The 19,604-nt window shown below is 37.2% G+C and overlaps 1 protein-coding gene across 3 annotated transcripts in view; it reads right to left on the reverse strand.

The window, feature by feature from the left end:
- Positions 1-17,309, reverse strand: part of STXBP5 (syntaxin binding protein 5) — a gene marked incomplete at its 5' end in the record, with an annotated part of 170,167 nt that extends 152,858 nt beyond the window's left edge. For all 3 annotated transcript variants that reach the window (XM_080806086.1, XM_080806087.1, XM_080806088.1), the window contains 2 exons: positions 15,779-15,876; positions 17,157-17,309. In XM_080806086.1, coding sequence (XP_080662212.1) covers positions 15,779-15,876; positions 17,157-17,309 — 251 coding nt within the window. The remainder of the gene's footprint in view (positions 1-15,778; positions 15,877-17,156) is intronic.
- Positions 17,310-19,604: the final 2,295 nt, after the last annotated feature.

A 19,604-nucleotide genomic window follows, 5' to 3' on the forward strand; every position in this document is an offset into this window, starting at 1 on the left:
TTTATTAAACACTTAATATATGGCAAATACCATATATATATTAGCTTACAAGAGTACCTCTTCTATAGGCTCTGTTGTTTACCAAAGAGGAAACTGAGGTACAACAAGGCTAAATAATTTGCCCAAGGCCATTCAGCTAGTTAGTAAAGCTGGGGTTTGAACCCAGGCAGTCTAACTCCAGTACACACATATATACGTGAATACAAATATTTACATATGAATCACCAAGCCTTGCTGCACAAAAAAAGAGCCAATTTTCACATGTTGAAAGAGGACTTTAGGGACACCTGGGTGGCTCAGTCAGTTAAGCCTCTGCCTTCAGCTCAGGTCAGGATCTCAGGGTCCTAGAACCGAGTCCTGCATCAGGTTTCTTACTCAGCGGGGAGCCTTCTCCCTCTGCCTGCTCTGCCTTCTCTGCCTGCTTGTGCTTGCTCACTCTCATTCTGTCTGACAAATAAATTTAAAAAATCTTAAAAAAAAAAAGAAAATTCAATAGAGAAAGAAAAATATTTTCAACAAATGGTCTTGGATAACTAGGTATCTACATGAGAAAGAATGACTTTGGACCCCTACCTCACACTACATAAAAAATATTAGCTCAAAATAGAGATCTAAATTCAAGAGCTAATACTATAAAACTCTTAGAAGAAAACATACATCTTTGTGACCTCAGATAAGGTTGTGACTTCTTAGATATAACCCCAAAAGCATAAGCCACAAAAGCAAAAGTAAATTAGATTTCATTAACATGAAAAGCATTTTGTGCTTCAAAGGACATCATTAAGAAAGTGAAAAAAACAGTCCACAGAATAGGAGAAAATATTTGTAAAACATATATCCAATAAGGATTTAATATTCAGAATATATAAAGGGCTTTTACATCTGAGTAACAAAAAAAAAATCCAATTTAAAAATGGAGAAAGGATATGAATAGACATTTCTCAAAAAAAGATACACAAATAGCTAAAATATACATGAAAAGATGCTCAACATCATTAATCACAGGGAAATGCAAATCAAAGCCACAGTGAAATACTACTTCACCTCCTCTACTATGATTATAAAAGATAAGACAAGTTTGTAAGGATGTGAAGAAATGAGAACTCTCAATTAGTTGGTAGGACTATAAAGTAGTACAACCACTTTGGAAAATAATTGGCAATTCCTCTTATGTTAAACACAGAGTAATCATATGACTCAGCAATTCTATTCTGAGGAATATAAACAAGAGAAATGAAAATATACATAAACACAAAACTTCTACACAAATGTTCACAGCATTATTCCTATTAGCCAAAAAAGAAGAAAACCCGAATGTCTAGTAACTGTTGGATAAATAATATGCAGTATATTTATACAATGAACTATTCAACCAAAAAAAGAAAAGAACCACTAAAAGTATGGATAAATCTTACGGACACTATGCTAACTAAAGGAGCCAATAATAAAAGACTACATATTATATAATTCCATTTATATATGAAAGGTCCACTGTAGATGAATCCATAGAAATAGAAAGTAAATAAGTGGTTGTGAAAGACTGGGTGGAAAGGGTGAAGCAGAGTAACTACTAAACAGGTATGGGGTTTTTTTTACTGGGGTAAAGAAAATATTCAGAATTTCAGAATGCTGGTGATTGCATAACTCAATGGATATAATTAAAAGCCTTGAACCGTACACTTTAAAAGGGTAAATTTTATGGTATTGAAAAGTACCTCAGTAAAACTGTTATTTAAAAAAAAAAAAAAAAACAACGAGAATCAGCTTGTATGAATGATGACTGATAATACAAATAAGGAAAAACAAAAGACAGAATTTAAGGCCAAAAATGACTGCAATTATTAATGAAACAAATTAAACATTATATTCTTAAAGTTTTAAAAATCCCTTTTATCTAGGATTAAAAATATCTGTCACAAGCAATGAATTTAACTATTTAGCAACTTAACTGAAATGCAGCATAGTAAGAGGTTAAAAAAAAATCACACTACAGTTTAGTATTTTTGCAATTAAGCTCCTTATTTCCTTCTGTCTTGCACTCAATTTTTAAATATTTTTATTTCATTCACGATTTAAACACTGGAAGTATTTAATAGATGATACACACCAGATAAAAACCCTTTAAAAGCTTTTAAAATTCCATGAATCTATAAGCTTAGCCTATTCCTTTTACCTTCCAATCACTTGTTAGGCTGGTATTACAATCACAGCAACAGTTCCTCTGTTTATTCTGCCCCTGGATTTCTACCATCCTATCAGCAAAGTAGCATAAAAAAAAAGTCAAAGAAGCAGGCAAGGGGACCCCAGGCAGTGGTAAGTTCTGAGAGTACAGCTTCTAGGCAAGTTTTCACTACTCTCACTACCACTGTGTGTTGCGCACATATTTTGGCAACCTCTGCTTTTATGAAGAATGAGACAGTATCAAGACGGTATATATTTAATAAATTATTAAGATTTTTAAGGATGATATATATTCTCAGAGAATCTGTTCAATTCCTGTCAACGAAAAAAAGGGCAAAGAAAGTACTGCCATTATTCCAACATATACAGAAGTGACACATCAATTTTCCAAACTAGGAATGGAAGACTGGAATACATATAAATGGAAAGCAACTGAAGAACTTTGATATGCTGTGCAGTTTCTAAAAATACATTTACATTCTGCAAAGTTTAAAGATGAGAATACAGATAACTGAACTTTTCATGAACTCTTAAGTGACTAACAAATTATCCTACAGTATTATACATTTAATTACATAATATTGTGTAAAAGGAACTTTCATTGAACATATATTCTGGTAGCAAACCAAGAACGACTTTGAAGGGTAAACTGTTCCTCCCTGATTAAAACTATCCATCATAAACCCTGATGACTTCCACTAACTTGTTACCATTTATTTTAGTGCATTCTTACACTTTTAGCAAGCAGAGTAATTCACATCTCTACTAAGGTGCTGCTACTCTCAACCGGCTTAATACCCTGAATAAAAGCTCAGTGGATTTTTATTTTTAATGGCTTACGTCTTGAAGAAACTTAATCATAATGTGATTACTTTCAATAACAAAGTTAAAATCTAAAGACCACCATAATGTGGTCAAAGAATACTTAAGAAAGCACTCTAAAAATGAAGAAGAGGAGCTTTAGCATCAGACCAACTCCACCATTTAGTGTGAACATAAACAACAATCATTGAGCGGCTGAGAGATTTCATTTCTGTTATTTCACATTATAAGAAATAAGTGACAGTCAACAAAAAAAAGATGCAGTACTTCATACATTTACCCGATTCAAAAAAATGGAAATATTTCAAATGATCTGTGATAAATAAGACAACCTATGTGCGGCTGCAGCTTTCTCATCTGAGATTGCTTCACCTGCCTCCTCCACCTGATCAGTGTGACAACCACCTACCTGCAAAACTTCAGAGGTTGAAGACTCAAAGGGGGACCCAGTCATGAATGAAGAGTGGGGAATCCTTAACACTTTAGTTGAGTTTTGCCTCCAAGAGCTCCACCAGGTTCCGACAGCAAATATCTGAGAAAAATCCCCTCCTGCTTCCAGCAATGGGTGGGGAAAAGCAATGATTTTTAAATACACTGGAGCATTCTGTTCTTAACAAGACCTTCCCTCAGGAGAAACTAATGGGAGCCTAACCAGCTGGGGGTTTATCAGAGCTGAACTGATGAGGCGGAAGGGAAATACCCAACTCCAACCCACTCTAGCCATCCTAACTTACCTGGGGGAGGGGGCTGGTGGTGACTAAGAATCACTTGTGAGTTTCACAGTTCAGAAGCTCTGGCTCACTAAAAGACTAAGACCTAATCATAGGACAATAGAATGCTTCTCCTCCCTCCACACCTTACCACCAAAAATGAATCTAGATATAAACCTTGCACTATTCACAAAAAATTAACTCAAAATTAATCACAGACCTAAATGTGAAATTCAAAACTATAAAACTCCTAGAAGATAACACAGAAGAAAACTTAAGATGACCCGGGGTATGACAATGACTTTTTAGGTACAACACCAAAAGCACAATATCTGAAAAAAAATAATTGATAAGCTGAACTTCTTTAAAATAAAAGCCTTGTGCTCCGTAAAACACAAGGTCAAGAGAATAAGAACACAGGCCACAGACTTGGAAAACATATTTAGAAGACTGAGATCCAAAATATACAAAGAACTCTTAAAACTCAACAAGAAGAAAATGAACGCCCCAACTAAAAAATGGGCCAAAGACATTAACAGACACCTCACCAAAGACATACAAATAGCAAACAAGCATATGAAAAGATGCTGTATAACATATGTCACCAGAGAAACGCAAACTAAAACAAGGAGTTACTGCTACAAACTTAACAAAATAGCCAATATCCAGAACTGACAATATCAAATGCTGGTAAAAATGGAGATCAAGAGAACTCCTGTTCACTGCTGGTGTGAATGCAAAATGGTACGGCTACTCTGGATGACAGTCTGGTAGTTTCTTATAAAACCAAACATACTCTTATCATACATACAATCTAGTAACCGCACGTGTTGGTATTTACCCAAAGGAGCTAAAAGCTTATATACACATAAAAACCCACACAGGAATATTTGTAGCTGCTTCATTCATAATTGCCAAAACTTGCAAGGAACCAATCTGCCCGTCAGTAGGTGAATGGATAACCAAACTGTAGTCATCCAGGCAATGAAATATTATTCAGCATTGAAAAGAAATGAACTATCAGCCATGAAAAGACACAGAGCAAAAGTTAATAAGTGAAAGAAGTGGATGTGAAAGGGCTACAAACTGTATGATTCCAACTACAGGGACATTCTGGAAAAGGCAAAATTCTGGAGACAATAAGAAGATAATTGGTTACCAGGAGTTGGGGACTACAGGGCAAGAAGAGATGAATAGGTAGAACACAGAGGATTTTAGGCAATGAAACTATACTGTATGATACTGCATGGTGGATACATGTCACATATTTGCCAAAACCCATAGTATGCATAACAGCAAGTGAGCCATGGACTTTGGATGATAACGTGTCTGTGTTGGTTATTCAGTTATAACAAATGTCCCACTCTGGTGGAGGATGTTGATAATGGAGGGGGTATTCTAAGCACAGACAGGGAAATGTGGGAAATCTCTGTACCTTCTGCTGAGCCCAAATACTGCTCAAAAAGTAGTCTATTTTAAAAATTAATATTTTAATAAATGAAGTTAACTACATCTTCATGATTATAAGGGTGGACATAATTTTACTGCTGACTCACAATTTTAACATTCTGCTAGTCTGCTATTTAAGCAAAACTATAATGTGTACTATCTCTGCAGTAAAAATGTTAAAAATAACTATGAAAGATGCATAGATCAACATTAAAACCTTCCTTAATGCAACATAACTACTTACAATAAACTTCCAGTGGTATTTGAAAAATTATGTCAGTGAACTGCTTCCTTTTCATGTGAATGAAAGGAATATCAAAACAAACAAGTAACTACCACATCCAGACTAACTCATAGTATTCACTGAGTTGAAATAGGCCTCCAGTTACCTCTTCCACTATTATTTGCAGTAAGAATTTTTTATTATTGGTAAACAAATTAGAGTTGTTGAAAAAATACTCATTCTTACTATTTCTTGTTTTGAAGTCAGGATTTTCTCTAAAGGAGTCAAAGTGAATTATATTTATTATTACAGGCAATTATTTAGAATAGCTTTTGATACATAAATATACTTTGAAATGAATCACTTGCTCACTCTACAAGAAATACAGGCATACACAGTGGTCTGGGTTAGAGAAACAAGAAACAATGTGCATTCTGACATATCAGGTAAAAACAGTCTTTTATCCCAGCATCCATTCTCAGATGCTTAATGGCTAAGTTCTTTTCTCAAGTATGGCAAAATGAATTTTAAAAGAAAAATACAACCTATTATGAAAAATACAGTACAGAGACTGAATAGATGGAAAAGTCTGCTCCACTTTTTCTCCTTTTCAAAAGACAAAAAGAAAAAAAAATACACAAAAGGAAAGCAATTTAGCAGAAAGTACTGCAATAGCTGATGCCACTAGATTTATAGTCACCTCTGGCAGAGTACTGCTGTGAAAAAGCAGAGGTACCGCTCTTACAAGAAAAGATTATGTACTTTCAAGAAAGGGTAAGATTAATCACTCCTCAATAGACAACCTCACCAAGAAAACTTCAAAAATTCTAGATAGCACTTACTGAAAGGGAAACACAAACAAAACTTAAACTAGGGATATACAAAATCCCTACTTTAAAATTTTAAAAATCTCATTATTTAAACGGTACCTACCATATAATTTCTAAGACTATATATTTTACAAATATCATGTGTTAAGCAAACCTTAATTTCCATATGAAGAATTATAAGACCAAAAATATTAGCTACTTTTTAGTTAAAACCCCTTTGTATTTTCCATTCTAAGGGTATCTAAGTTACTCTAGAACAGCATTCATTTTTAATATTATTTATTATTTAAAGTAGGCTCCACACCCAATGTGGGGCTTGAACTCACAACCCTAAGATCAAGAGTTATATGCAATACCGACTGAGCCAGCCAGGAGGCCCTCAATATTCATTTTTAAATTACAGCACTAGTAAAGAAATATGCTGAGCATGTCTTCATTTATTTGTCTTGGGTAACAACTTCCAAAAGGACTAACACCAGTTAGAGAAACGGAATCAAGTAGAAATTAGCCTTATTTACTGAATAAAATACTCTTACTTAATGCTACTTGAAAATGATGTAGTGAGCAACTATAAAAATTTTTCAAAAAGCAGATCTGATTTCAGTTTTCAATTAAAGTATCACACATCGTTCCCAAGGGGCATGCAATATATTCAACTCTAAAGAAGGTAACCATGCACCTGAATTTGCTTCTAGGAACTTTATGAGTTCTCTTTTTTTTTTTTTTAAATACATTATTTTTCAGGTTGTTTTCTTTCACAAATGAAAATTGGTTATTTTTTAATCAAAATTTGCAGACAATTACAAAATTGTAATATTTTAGTAAAATGCTTACATTCACTTTTATCTTTAAAATTTCTCTATCTATGAGAGTCTAAGTGGCTCAATCAGTTAAGCATCTGCCTTGAGCTCAGGTCATGATCCCAGGGTCTTGGGATCCAGAGCCACAAGTTAGGCTCCAGGCTTGACAGGGAGCCTGCTTCTCCCTCTCCTTTTGCCCCTCTCCTCCGGCTTGTGCACCCCCTCATGCTATCTCAAATAAATAAATAAAATCTTAAAAAAAAATAAAAAAGTATCTATATAAATGTATCTACATTTCTATATAATATTAATGAAAATATTAAAAGCTACAAATGCAAACATTTTTAAGTAAAATTAGGTAGTAAAGGTCTCAAACAAGCTGAGTACTTTATTAACAGAAGTGATTACTGAACTGCCCCTGAAAGATACCTAATTAAGCATCTTCATTATCATATTAACCCCATACAAAAAAAAGCCTCTTCCATAGGACCAAAAAATATTTACAGAAGTAATTTAACCTGGCATACAGAAGTATGATATATCATTTAGAATTACTAATTTTTTCTTAAACCATTTTCCATTTATGACTAAAAGGCTAAACTTAAACTGATAAGTTTCACAAAGTATACTTGCATTAACTACAAAAATCCCTGTAGTGGTTCCTTCCTGAGCATTCCTCACCACTATGGATTTAAAAGCAAGGCAGCCTGATGAATTAAAACAGGGATTTTAAACTGGCAAACTTTAGCTTGTGGGCCAAATGCAGTCCATTGCCTGTTTTTATAAATAAAGTTTTATTAAAACACATCTATACTCCTTCCTTCACATATGGTCTACGGATGCTTTTGTGCCACACTGGCAGAGTTGAGTAGTTGTGTTAGAAACTAAAAAGCTAATATATTTACTATCTAGCCCTGACTCCAGAACTAAGAATCTAGATCTTCATTATTTTAAATGCATGCAAGAGCACACACACCCATCTTCTATATGGTATTTAGTAGAGAAGATATTAAGTTAATCATTTAAGAATGTGTGTTCCTGGGGCACCTGGGGAGGCTCAGTCTGTTGAGCAGCCACTCTCTTGTGCTGATCTCAGGGTCTTGAGATCAAGCTACCTGTGGCGCTCCACGCTCAGCAGGGAGTCTGCTTCAGAATTCTCTCTCCCCCTCTGTCTCTTCTAGAATAGATAAATCTTAAAAAAAAAAAAAAAAAAAAAAGACTTTGTGTTCCTTCTGTTGTGATATTTATTTATTTATTCTGTTGTGATTTTAGAATTATATACCAACTACTGTCCAGTTTCTAGACTCTTGATTAAGCAAAGGATACTGGTTAATTGTTTTGCATTGCTTTAAACTCCACCGTATCTTCTCATTTGTGTAATGTTTCTGACAGTTTGTTTTAAAAGAAAATACCACTCAATATTATAGCTATAATTACAAATTATAATTTTGGCTATCTAAAAATGTCTACATATTACTTATAAAGAAGGGTAGTGTGGAAATGCTGAATTAAAAGAAAGATGGCTACATGGGTGGAACTGGGGATGGAATTAAATCAAATACATAATCACAAAGACAAAGGCACTGACCTTTAAAGGTAAGAATTACTTTAACAGGGAAAAAATATTCTAGATTGAAGGAATCACTAAACAAATGGCCCTCTGTGGAACAGGAAGTAGTAAGAAGTAAACTGTGTCAACAATTCTTTCCCCTACTTATCCTCCACAGCCAAAAAAAAGTTATGCAGTAAACAAACTAGTGTCCAAAATTTCTTTAAAGTGAAACACGAGAGTAAGAGATTCAAGCAACTAGAATTACTAAATCCAAAAGTGGGTAACTATATTAATAAGAAGCATTCAAACATAAAAGGTGATACATAATAAAATGCCCTTTTCCGTGTATTATTCTGTTACATTCTCAACAGATCTGTTTAGGTCAAACTAAAAACATTTCATTATCTGTAATCCCAAGACACTGTACACCTTCTAATGATGATACAATGCCAAATCACTGCAGGAAGTTCTCATTTATACATTATAAAACAAAACAATACTGAAACTCATTATTAATTTTCTTCTTATAAATAATGTGTCACTTCCAACACATGAAGTTAAAGCCAAACAAAAACAACCAAAGCTTACCTTTCATTTAGTGATACCCCTACAGTCCAATTATCTACATGTACGTTACTAGTTACTACTGTAAGTAACTAAACAATTACCAAATTTAGCACTCAACTTATATACCAGCAATTCAATAGTCTCTATATTAAATCTCTTATATAAAAATTAATAAAATCAGGTGACTAGGAACTGTGAATTTAGTAATGGGAAACCTCACTAAAATAGAAGTTGGGAGGTTTTGGCAGGGGAGTTCTCAGGCCCCTACTGCTTGTGGTTAGTTGCAGAGCTAAAAGGAAGAGATGGACTTGACCATGCAATGGATACTACTCTATTACTCCAGCCAGAGGAGGTGACACTTTCCTCATCACCTTCCCAGGCAACAGCTACACCAGTGAGAAGCCACCACACTTTGAACTCCTGGTTTACTCAAATGGACTGATACTTCCTAACTGCCTTCCCAACTTACACCATTTCTCCTTAAAAAAGGGTCCTGTCCTTTGTTCCTGCACTTGCCTAAAGTTTTTCAGCAGCTGGTTTGTTCCAGGTTGCAATTCTCTTTCATTTTCTAATAAGCCCACCTGCTACTGGTAAAAACTGAGTTTTACTTTATTAATTTTGTGTAATTTCATTTTGATTTTATATCCTTACTATTTACACCCAAGAAAGGAAGGAAAGTAAACTCAGTTAACAGTATTTTTAAAATACCTGCGTTTCCCATGTCATAATGAGACTTTTTCTGTTATACAATAAAAATGCAATAACCTAGTATCTTAAGTATTCAACGTGAGTTATATTTCAACAATGAAAAAAGTGCATGTTTTTCATATACTTTTTCCTGCTCCCTTCTGTAAACAAACGTTTACATTCGTGTAGCTACAGACTTGGATTTTGAATGCAATCAATGGATACAAAGTAAAGGACCCTACAATGGGATGGAGTCCAGTACTTTATCCCCTTTAACAGGTACTCAGAACAATCAATCAGAAGTTGGCTCTAGACAGAACTGATTCAGAGCATTCCCAAATCTTCCACAGAAAAAGAAACTCTAAGATCCTAGAGCTAGAAAGACTCCAGATATCATGCATCCCAATTTCCTCATCATACAGGAAAGGACACTGAAGCCCAGACTAAATTTTAGCTAGCTTAACCAAAATTAGTTTGAAGACTAGAACACAAATTTTCTAAAGATAAAATGATCCTTTGAAAATTCCTTTACCTTTTCCCTTCAGGACGGCAAAGTCAGGTTATGATTTTCAAGGTAAATGATACTAAAAAACAAATGGAAAACACAGAATACCAAACAAAAATCCATCTACTTACGGAACAAAGGCTTACTAAGCAGACTTGATTCCCTACTAATTTTCAGTTCCATTCAGATTCTATCATACCTTGTTTCCCTCAAAAAGAAATTCACTGCAAAGTAACTGCTTCTAGGCAGGCATCGTTTCTAAAGTAAAACTGCCTATTCCTCCCGCTGCAGTAGTTCATGCTGAGAATCACAACCTACTGCTGACACAGTACTCATTCTTCCTTTTATACAAAGTCCTCTTTAATAAAGAGCTAAGAGTTGAGAAGTAAAAGTATTTCAAAGTCCTTGTTTCTCCTCTGGAGCTAGAATTCCAAATGACTAGAATTCTTCCATTGACAAAAATGATGGCAGTGGTGAAGAGGAGATAAAAATCTGGCTTAATTCTAGCTAAATTTCACTTTTAACTATTTCACTTTGAACTAATCTGAACAAATTCCTAAATTTTTCCAATACTGTAATTGTTTTCAAAATAAAACTACTAGGCAGCAAGTCAAACATTCTAATGCTATCTTACAAGTGCAAAATTACTAAACATTTACTGCCTACTATGCCCAAGAAACTTTCACATAGATTATCCCATTACGTCTCAATAGAAATTTTGCAACCTTGTGACTGAGGAGAACAGGGCCATTTCAATCACTCAAAGAAAAAAAGAACAGTACTTTTTCAAGATTTTTTAAAACGACTGCATCAGCTACAAAAATAAATGAAATTAAGGCATTCTTAAATAGTTCCTAACACCTAGTTTCCTCTCAACAAGTATCTGCTGAAATGAAGTAATGAAGGACCTGAATATTAAAACTACAGAAAAACTCTCAAATTATCATATATTGAGTATTCACCAAACTGTCTCTGCATAGCCTTAAAAGCTACACATATGCATTATTGCATTTAATCGTGATGCTAACCTCATGACCTCGGTAGGATTATTATCCTATTTAACTGGTGAACAACCTGGGCTAAGTCTAGTGGAACACCTGGAACTATGTGAGGCTAAGCTGCCATATTGACAGCAGGGGCAACCCTGGCATTTAGTACGTAGAAGCCAGAGATATTAAATGGCTTGCAATGTGCTGGATAAACCCACTGAATTATCCAGCCCAAAATGCTACCCCTACTGATGCTACCACTACTGAGAGACACTAATCAAGATAACTCAGATTAACATTCAAGATTCTCCATCAACTGGCTCCTATTTCTGTCTCCAATTCAATTAGCATCACTATTCCAAACTGTCTTTTTAGTACTCCTCTTAACTATCATAATCCACTTTTCTACTGTTGCCCATACTGTTTGCCTAGAATAATTTTCCCAGTCTGTCTTCCCTATTACTCTATGTGATCCCCACCTACTAATGTGGCATCAAATGTAATGACTTTACCTGCAATCTGACTTTGCAGAATGTCAGTAAAGTCCTAAATAATACTCTAAATTCAATTGTTTAACTAGTTTGGTCTTTTAGTTAGGGCTGGAAACTTTATGAAGCATCACATTCTCCATTTTTTTTTGAATACTCACCTAGAACAATATACAGCCACTGGGAATTACAGAATTGTTTCTTGAAGAATACAGCATCTTCATTTTAAAAGGGGGGGTAAAAAAAAAAAAAACATTGAAAGACACCTCAATTCCTTAGTGTCAAGAAAAGAACCAGAATTCAGGCCACAGTTTGTAATCTAACGTTAGCACTTAATAAGTGTTGGTTAAATGAACTCCAACATACAAAAATCAACTTGTGAGCCTGTACTCAACAATATTACATTACACTACAGTTTAGAGGACAATCTATGCCTTAAAATACATGGAAAAAAACAATCCAAGCCTTATCAGAGATTGCCTATTTTACTGTATCTTCCACAAGTTAAGAAGACAATAAATGAGGTTCTTAAATAATGCTGATAATTATAAAACTTCATACGATTTTTTAAAAATCTCAATAAATCTGAAGTTTCATTTTTCTGCTTAGTCCCTGAAATAGTCACACATAACGTGACTACATTGTATTCAGACAAAAGTACATTACAAAGCCCAGGGTACCTCATGGTTACAGTAATTCAAAATTATACTAGTAAACCAGGAGTCTAGATAAGGACAACAATAACATTACTAGAAATGCCTTCATTCTTCAGTTAAAACCTTTTCTCCCTTTCTAGATATTGATATGAAAATAGATAATTAGAAATTGTATCCCAATAATTTTCAACCCAGATTAATCATAAAAATCAAATTATACCTACTTCTACATGACAAAAACAAGAGAATTAAGATAATTAAATCCTATCACTGCTATATGACTTAGTATATAAAATTACATTTTCCTGCTTCCTATCAGTAAATGCATTCCAACCTCACATTGTTTTCAGAAACCAAGAAGAACAAACACAAAGCATGTTTATAGGATCATTCACTAGCTATACATGAATGCAAGAGACATATTAAATATATCTTGCCTCATTACTAGTTAGAAAATTATTTAAAAATTCAGATTTTCACTAATTCTTATCTTATAATACAGATATCAGATGTAACTTTCTCATCTAGTTTTTTTATACCTCAAAGTAGATTAATTTAGTACAGTCCAACATTCAGGAAGATGTTCTATTAGTCAGATCAGACCTGTAATGCAAGTTCTAATAGCCCAATCCTACTTCTGAAAACATCTCCTAGGTTCTGCTCCACAATCAAAGGAAAGAAAACACTTTATCTACAAAATATTTCTGCTCCAAGACACGTTTTAGGACAAATTTATTACAGGCTACAAGAGTCTAACGTGAGAGGAAAATAAAGGAGTGAAAGAAGTCAACTGAAACAGCAAAAAATATAAAAGAACAAGAGCAACAGAATGTATGTGTAATAAGTCTGCATGGTAAGCCAGTAGAGCTTTGAAATTAGAAACTATTAATTTTAATTTAGTTTGAAAATAACAAAGAACAGAAAAATACAGATCTTAAATTACATATGTGCGTATTAAATGAAAATAAAAAGGTCTTAGTCATTTTCTATAAATTAAAGCCACAATAAATAAAGCTCATAAGCTTATCTGATACTTAAACCTAACAGAAGAAATTACTAGCTGCTATCACTGGTAGGCAAACCAATTTATCACTATGGAATGTTCACATAAATCTCATTAAAAAGTAGAAACGTATTTGGTAGTTTTCCTGACTTCATTCTAAATACAGTAGGAGAGATTCTAAAATTTAAACAAACAAAAAAAAAGTATAACTGTAAACTATAATTACATGTTCACTTTCACTTAGTGTTTAGCTATTAAAACGTATAAGCAATTCATGTACAAGTGAGGATTCTGGACACCCAATCCTTGCTTTTATTTGGCAATTAGAATCAGGCCTATATTTTAATTCTGTTGCGTCAACTTGCTAATTACTCAAATGCATTAAGGGTAACAGTCTTGTCTACGGAGAACATTTGGTTTTATAAAATTGGACTCACTGGTGGTACTTACTCATATTAAAAATAAAAAGGGCAGACTTGCTGTTAAAAAAAAAAAGTGATATACTACTGGAAAATTGAGACTACACTGAGACAATAGCAAAAGTTGAACCCATTTAAAAGAAAAGCAGAATCTAAAAATAACCGATTTAACTCTTCTTTTTTTCCCTTTTCTTTTAATCCAGCGATGATATTTGGGGTGGGGGGGGGGAGGAGAACAACAACAACAAAAAGCTGCTTTTAGTTTCAAATAGTCCATCTAGATCCAATAATGCACTATTCTTGTCACTATATGGAATTTTGCTGCATACCTAGTACCCATACTGACAAAATTAAAATTATTGTCCCATCTTCATGAGACTAAAATAGGAACCCTAAACTAGAAGGTAACGATCACTGGGTTTAGGAATAAAAACAACTAAACACTTGCAGCCAAAAATATTCTAGTCTCAAACATCTAGATATTTGGGCAAGAGCCCTTTAGACATACTCTTAGAAATTCACAGATTCAGATCTAGCCTAGTCAGATTTTACCATTTTAACAGGAATATCCACAGTACTGGTATTACTATGAATGTAGACTTCACTCAGTAATACATATCAACGGCCCATCTGAAAAGTTTTATAAGTATTTTGAAAGATAACACACTAATCCTAACTGAAACTTGAGGCATATTCTGATACCATATACAGTACTTTAGAAAATTATAAGGAAAATCAAGGCACATGTTTAACTAAAATGCAGGTTCCCCTCCCCTCTTCTCAGGAGCCAGATAAACCTAAAATGTGAGGGGTAATGCTCCTTCCTTCTCTTTATTTTTTTGACAATAGTAATTCTATTGTGATCATATAGTGATTTTTTTTTATTTACAAACACATTACTTCAATATGTAGAAACAGATATCCTAAAGATGAACAAAGCATTTGCTTTTAAAAGTCTTGTGTTTAAGTTTAAAAATAAAGGTATCTTAGTTAAGGATGGTTAAACTTCACGATAAAAGCAAACAATTTTATTTCAAGTTCAATAGTATAAAAGTGAAAAGTATTCTCCACTGTTAAGACTAAAAAACTGAACAGGTATTTGGAAAAACTATGCTATGCTATGACAAAACTATTACGGTTCATGCACAGTCAGGAAAAGTAATTTTCCTTATACCAATGCTTCAGAGTACAGCTAACTTAACAGTTTTTACATACATATAAAAATGGAGGCTACAAAAGGGAAAGCATCAAGAGACTACATTTATCCATTTGCATTACCCTAACAAATTTTCTAAAACTTCTAGAAATATCAACTCTTCATAACTATTTATATAAACTTAATTAACAGGATTTGTCTTCTAATGTTTTTTCTCAATGGGCAAGTCAGAAACAATCAAATCAAATTCAATCTCTAATTCATTAGAATGATAAGTCATAAATTCAGTATCTACCAATGCCCAATATTTTTAAAAAGCAATTAAGGTGTGTCCTATACTATTGCTTTTAAACTTCATTCCAAGCCACATTCCATTCAAAATACCCCTATACCCCTAGTATATACAAGCAGATAGATTTCCCCTTGGACACTTCTAGCTCCTTGCAGACAGTAGTTACTACAGCAAAACTTTAGAACTCTACGTGGATACATATTTAGCTACTATAAACTTAGAGATGAGAAACACCCCAGCAACATATAGCCTGAATAGATGTATAATCAAGGGGAAAGCCAATACCTCGTGATTTCATGGTATATATATCTATATATCTGACCACACCGTTTCTTTGGAATTAAAACAGGAAAAGCAACTAATAGCAGTACAGAAGGACTGCAGAGAATACAGTAAAAGTTGGTTGCTGGGGGGGGGGGGTGGGGGGTGAGATTTAAATGAAAGGATACAGCCTTAAAGCACCAGTCTGAGTTCCAACTGCCAGGATCTTCTGTACAGGATCAAAGGCCAGGGCTGAAGGTTGATAGGGAAATCCATGGCGAACAGTCTAGGGATGGGCAAATGACATCACAGCAACGAAGGCAGCAAGCAGAATTCAAAAGCAGAAAAGTCAACAGAGGCATTAGCATCTAGAACCAATTATAAGTGATGCAGAACCCATACACATGCACTTACTGCCTTAAAAAAAAAAACAAACCTATAAATGTATATTAACAAAACTTATTGACATAGAACCTGAATTTTTTTAAAAAGTGTGTATATACATAAATATATATCTCTCCCAATTTTACATTTTAATTTCTACCTTTCCATAATACTGATATTCTATAGAAGAAAATTTCTTATTAACATTTTATACTATCATGTCTGAAACCAAAATACTAAAGTTACTGGTAGTCAAAAATTCTCGAAATTAATGTAAAAATGCAATTCATACTTTATTTCAAGTGTGATAACTATGCTACTTTATGCAGATGCTAAATGACAAATACTGCTTAAAAAAAAAAAGCTGTCCTACAATAAGTTTTGTCAAGGATTCAATAAAGCAATTATCAAACATCTATCCCCAAATTTTGCAACTGTAACAGAATGAAAATAAGTACATATATTTTTGCATTTTGCTATTAAACCCTTAATTTTAGGGCATTAAGGCAAAATGTGTATTTAGACATTTTTAAGAAGCTGACATATAAACACGTGGTATTTTATGGCAAGTATTAATATCAAGACAAATTTGTATTTCTCACTGAGCAGCCAGTGAATTAATTCGCTGCATCATTCTTTCCGAATTACAGACCGCTGTGGGAATGGTGCCATTAATGGGCAAAAATCACAGTACCAACTTTTTAATCAAACATAGCGATAAAAGGAACCTGTGATTTCATATTTTAAGCTTCCTACCACATTTTAAGGGAAAGGTGAGAAACAAATATCCAGTTGAACTGGTTTGGCTTTGTGATGAACAATATTCATTAGGCACCGTTTCCGAAGGAAACTTTGGAGTTGGTGAATTACATTAACATGTTTGAATACAAAGGCTCTAAGGTTATTAAGAATACTAATTAAAGGTCAGTAAAATACGTTAGAAGCAACCTTGAAATGACTGCTGCCAAGTGAAAAGGGGAAAGAAAAAAAAAAAGCCCAAAAGGAGTAAGATGATGTCAATCTCCAAAATAACCCACTAAGCAAATGTTTGCTTGAGGAGGAGCGAGCCCTTCATTCGAGGTATAATTATTACTGGCGTTCTATCCCCTCGCACTCCCATGAAAAGCCCGAGCCGCCCCCCTAAAACGACCCCAATTTCGCGGGGCTGCGCGCTCCGTTCACCTTGCAGAGCTGAAAGTGCTCGGACTGGAGCGTTTCCTGGATCTCGGGCTCCCGGTTCCCAGCCGGGTGCTGCTGTTGCTGCTGCTGCTGCGAGGCCGAGGACGAGCCGGCGGTCAGGCCGTCCAGCACCTTCCTGATGTTGAATTTCCTCATGGTCTCGGCGGAGCTCCCCCGCAACCCGCGAGGGGAGGCAAGGGGCGTCCCCCGGCGCGGGAAACGAGCCCGGGCCGAGGGCAGCTTTCACCGAGGACACGGGGGAGTAGGGCAGAGTGGGAGTGTGAGGGGAAGGAGGCAGCTGGGGAGAAGCACAAGATAATCCAAACAGGAAATACTGCGACGACGAGAGAGCAGCGGCCACCAGAGCCCCGGGCGGCGACCCCTCTTCTTCCGAGGCCGCCGCCGCTCGCCGCAGCAGCTGTGGCGCCGCTTCAGCCACCGCCGCCGCCGCCTCGCTCCGCGGCCCGGCGGCACAGCAGTGGCAGCGGCGCCCGGAGCCCACACTGCCCAGCCTCACCTGGCCGCGGGCTGACTCTGCGCCGCGCCGCCGCCCCGGCTCGCCCCCGCCGCCACCGCCGAGTCCATGGCCCGCGGCCCCGCCGCTCGTCGCCCGCCCCGGCCCCGCAGTCCCTCGGCGCTTCCTCCCGCTCCTGCGCTTCCTCCTCCTCCTCCCGGGGGTCGCTGGCCCTCTGTCCACGGCCGCCGCTCGGCCTCCCCGCCGCTCAGCGCCTCTGCCCGCCCGGCATCACACGCTGGGCGCCCGGGGTGGGTCCCCGCGCTCTCCGCCTCGCTCCTCCGCCGCCGGACCAGCCCGCCCTTGCTCCTTCAGAGACCCCGCTGCCTTCCTCGGGCGCCGCCGCCGGGTCCGCCGCCGCCGCCCAGGCTCCCGCCCTACCGCTCCCTCTCGCCTGACAGGGTGCCTCGGCACACGACACCAACGCCCGCCCCGAGCAGCAGCGGCACCCGCGGTTACAGCGCCGGCCGCGGCGGTGGCGGCAGCTGGGCCTCCGCGCAGCGGGGCTGGGGAGTATGCGCATGCGCTCTGCATCTCCCCCCGTCTTGTTTCCCCCCCCACCCTCCGCCTTACCCCGCTGCCGCCGTGTGCCCCCTTCGCCTGAGTGGAGCTAGGGCTTAAATTACCCTCTGCGAAAATCCCAAACCATGGTTAAATTTCTCCCACCCCAATCGTCAGGCCAGAGTATGCAGCTGTTTCTCCGGCAGCTGAGATAGTAAAAATGTTGACTAACGAGCAGCAGGAAGCCTTTATTTTAAATTCGGTCTTTAAAGCGGGGGTTTATGCTCTCACCCTTCAGCGAGGTACACGCTCCTGGCTGCTGGCTGCAATATTGCTTTAATGATGGGTTTTGTTTTGGATCTCATTTTTGAAAAAGAGCTTCTAGACAACGGTTATGTCTGTAGTAAAAGGATGACAGATTTAGGTACTAGAAAAGGGAGATAAACCGGGGGGTTGGGGGGGAGATTATTTCTTGAATCTGTTACTGTCGGTCACATTAAAGCGTGGCCATGGCAGGTAGCTGCTGGAATGGAATAGCGTGCCAGAGAGGAGCCGGTCCAAGGCTGGGTGTCTGCCCGGGCCAGTGACACACCAGCCCTGGCTTCAGTCCGCACTCGGGTGGGAGGGGATGGAGGCGGGAGCAAAGGTGGAAGTAAATACCGCACTGCCACTCATTTTCAGAACCTACAATCCGCCTTGTAATGCTGATTATCCAGTAAGTAATCCCCAATAGCTTCTCCACTCTTGCGAGGGGAAGAGAGGGAAGGATGAAGTCTTTGCGCCGACTTTTCCGCTTCTTCACTGGCACAATCTCCCTTGGAGGTGTAGAGACAAATGTCTGGTTCAAGTTTGAAAAGATAGAGATTCATGCTTAGGGGGACCCTCCCGGAGAGCGTGTCCAAGAGAGGTGAATGGGAAGCAAGAGGCATTTGATTGGAAAGGACGTAGTAACTGGGGAAAACGTAAGGAAGGATGAAAGCGCATAAAGACTAATTCTAATTCGTGGAGTGCGGGTGGGAATGGAGAACATTCTCTCAGGTTAATAACTTCGCCTCTGACCGTCCTGCGAAAAGGCAAGGAAGAGATAGAACGAGTTTCCTGAACCGAAATCAGAAGCGCCCGCCCTCTTCTTTGTGATTGGCCGCCTCCTACCCGTTCAGGGAAATTCTCGCCACGCTATTAGTTGATGTGACCGGCCTTTAAGAATATTCAGCAAACCAACTACGAGTGGGGCTTAGGGATTTCGGGAAATGTAGTTCTCTCTGGAGCTTCCGCATCCAGGGACGATGCCCGACACTTGGAACCTGTAAAATTGTTTTGTTGCTTACTATTTATTGAATCACTCAGTTAATTCACTGGGTACAACGGACAATAAAACAAATTTGGGGGGATTTCTTAAGCTATTTCCAAGTGGCTCTAAAGTTTTTGTTTACTAA

The sequence above is a fragment of the Martes martes genome, assembly GCF_963455335.1.
Source record: "Martes martes genome assembly, chromosome: 6".
NCBI lineage: Eukaryota > Metazoa > Chordata > Mammalia > Carnivora > Mustelidae > Martes > Martes martes.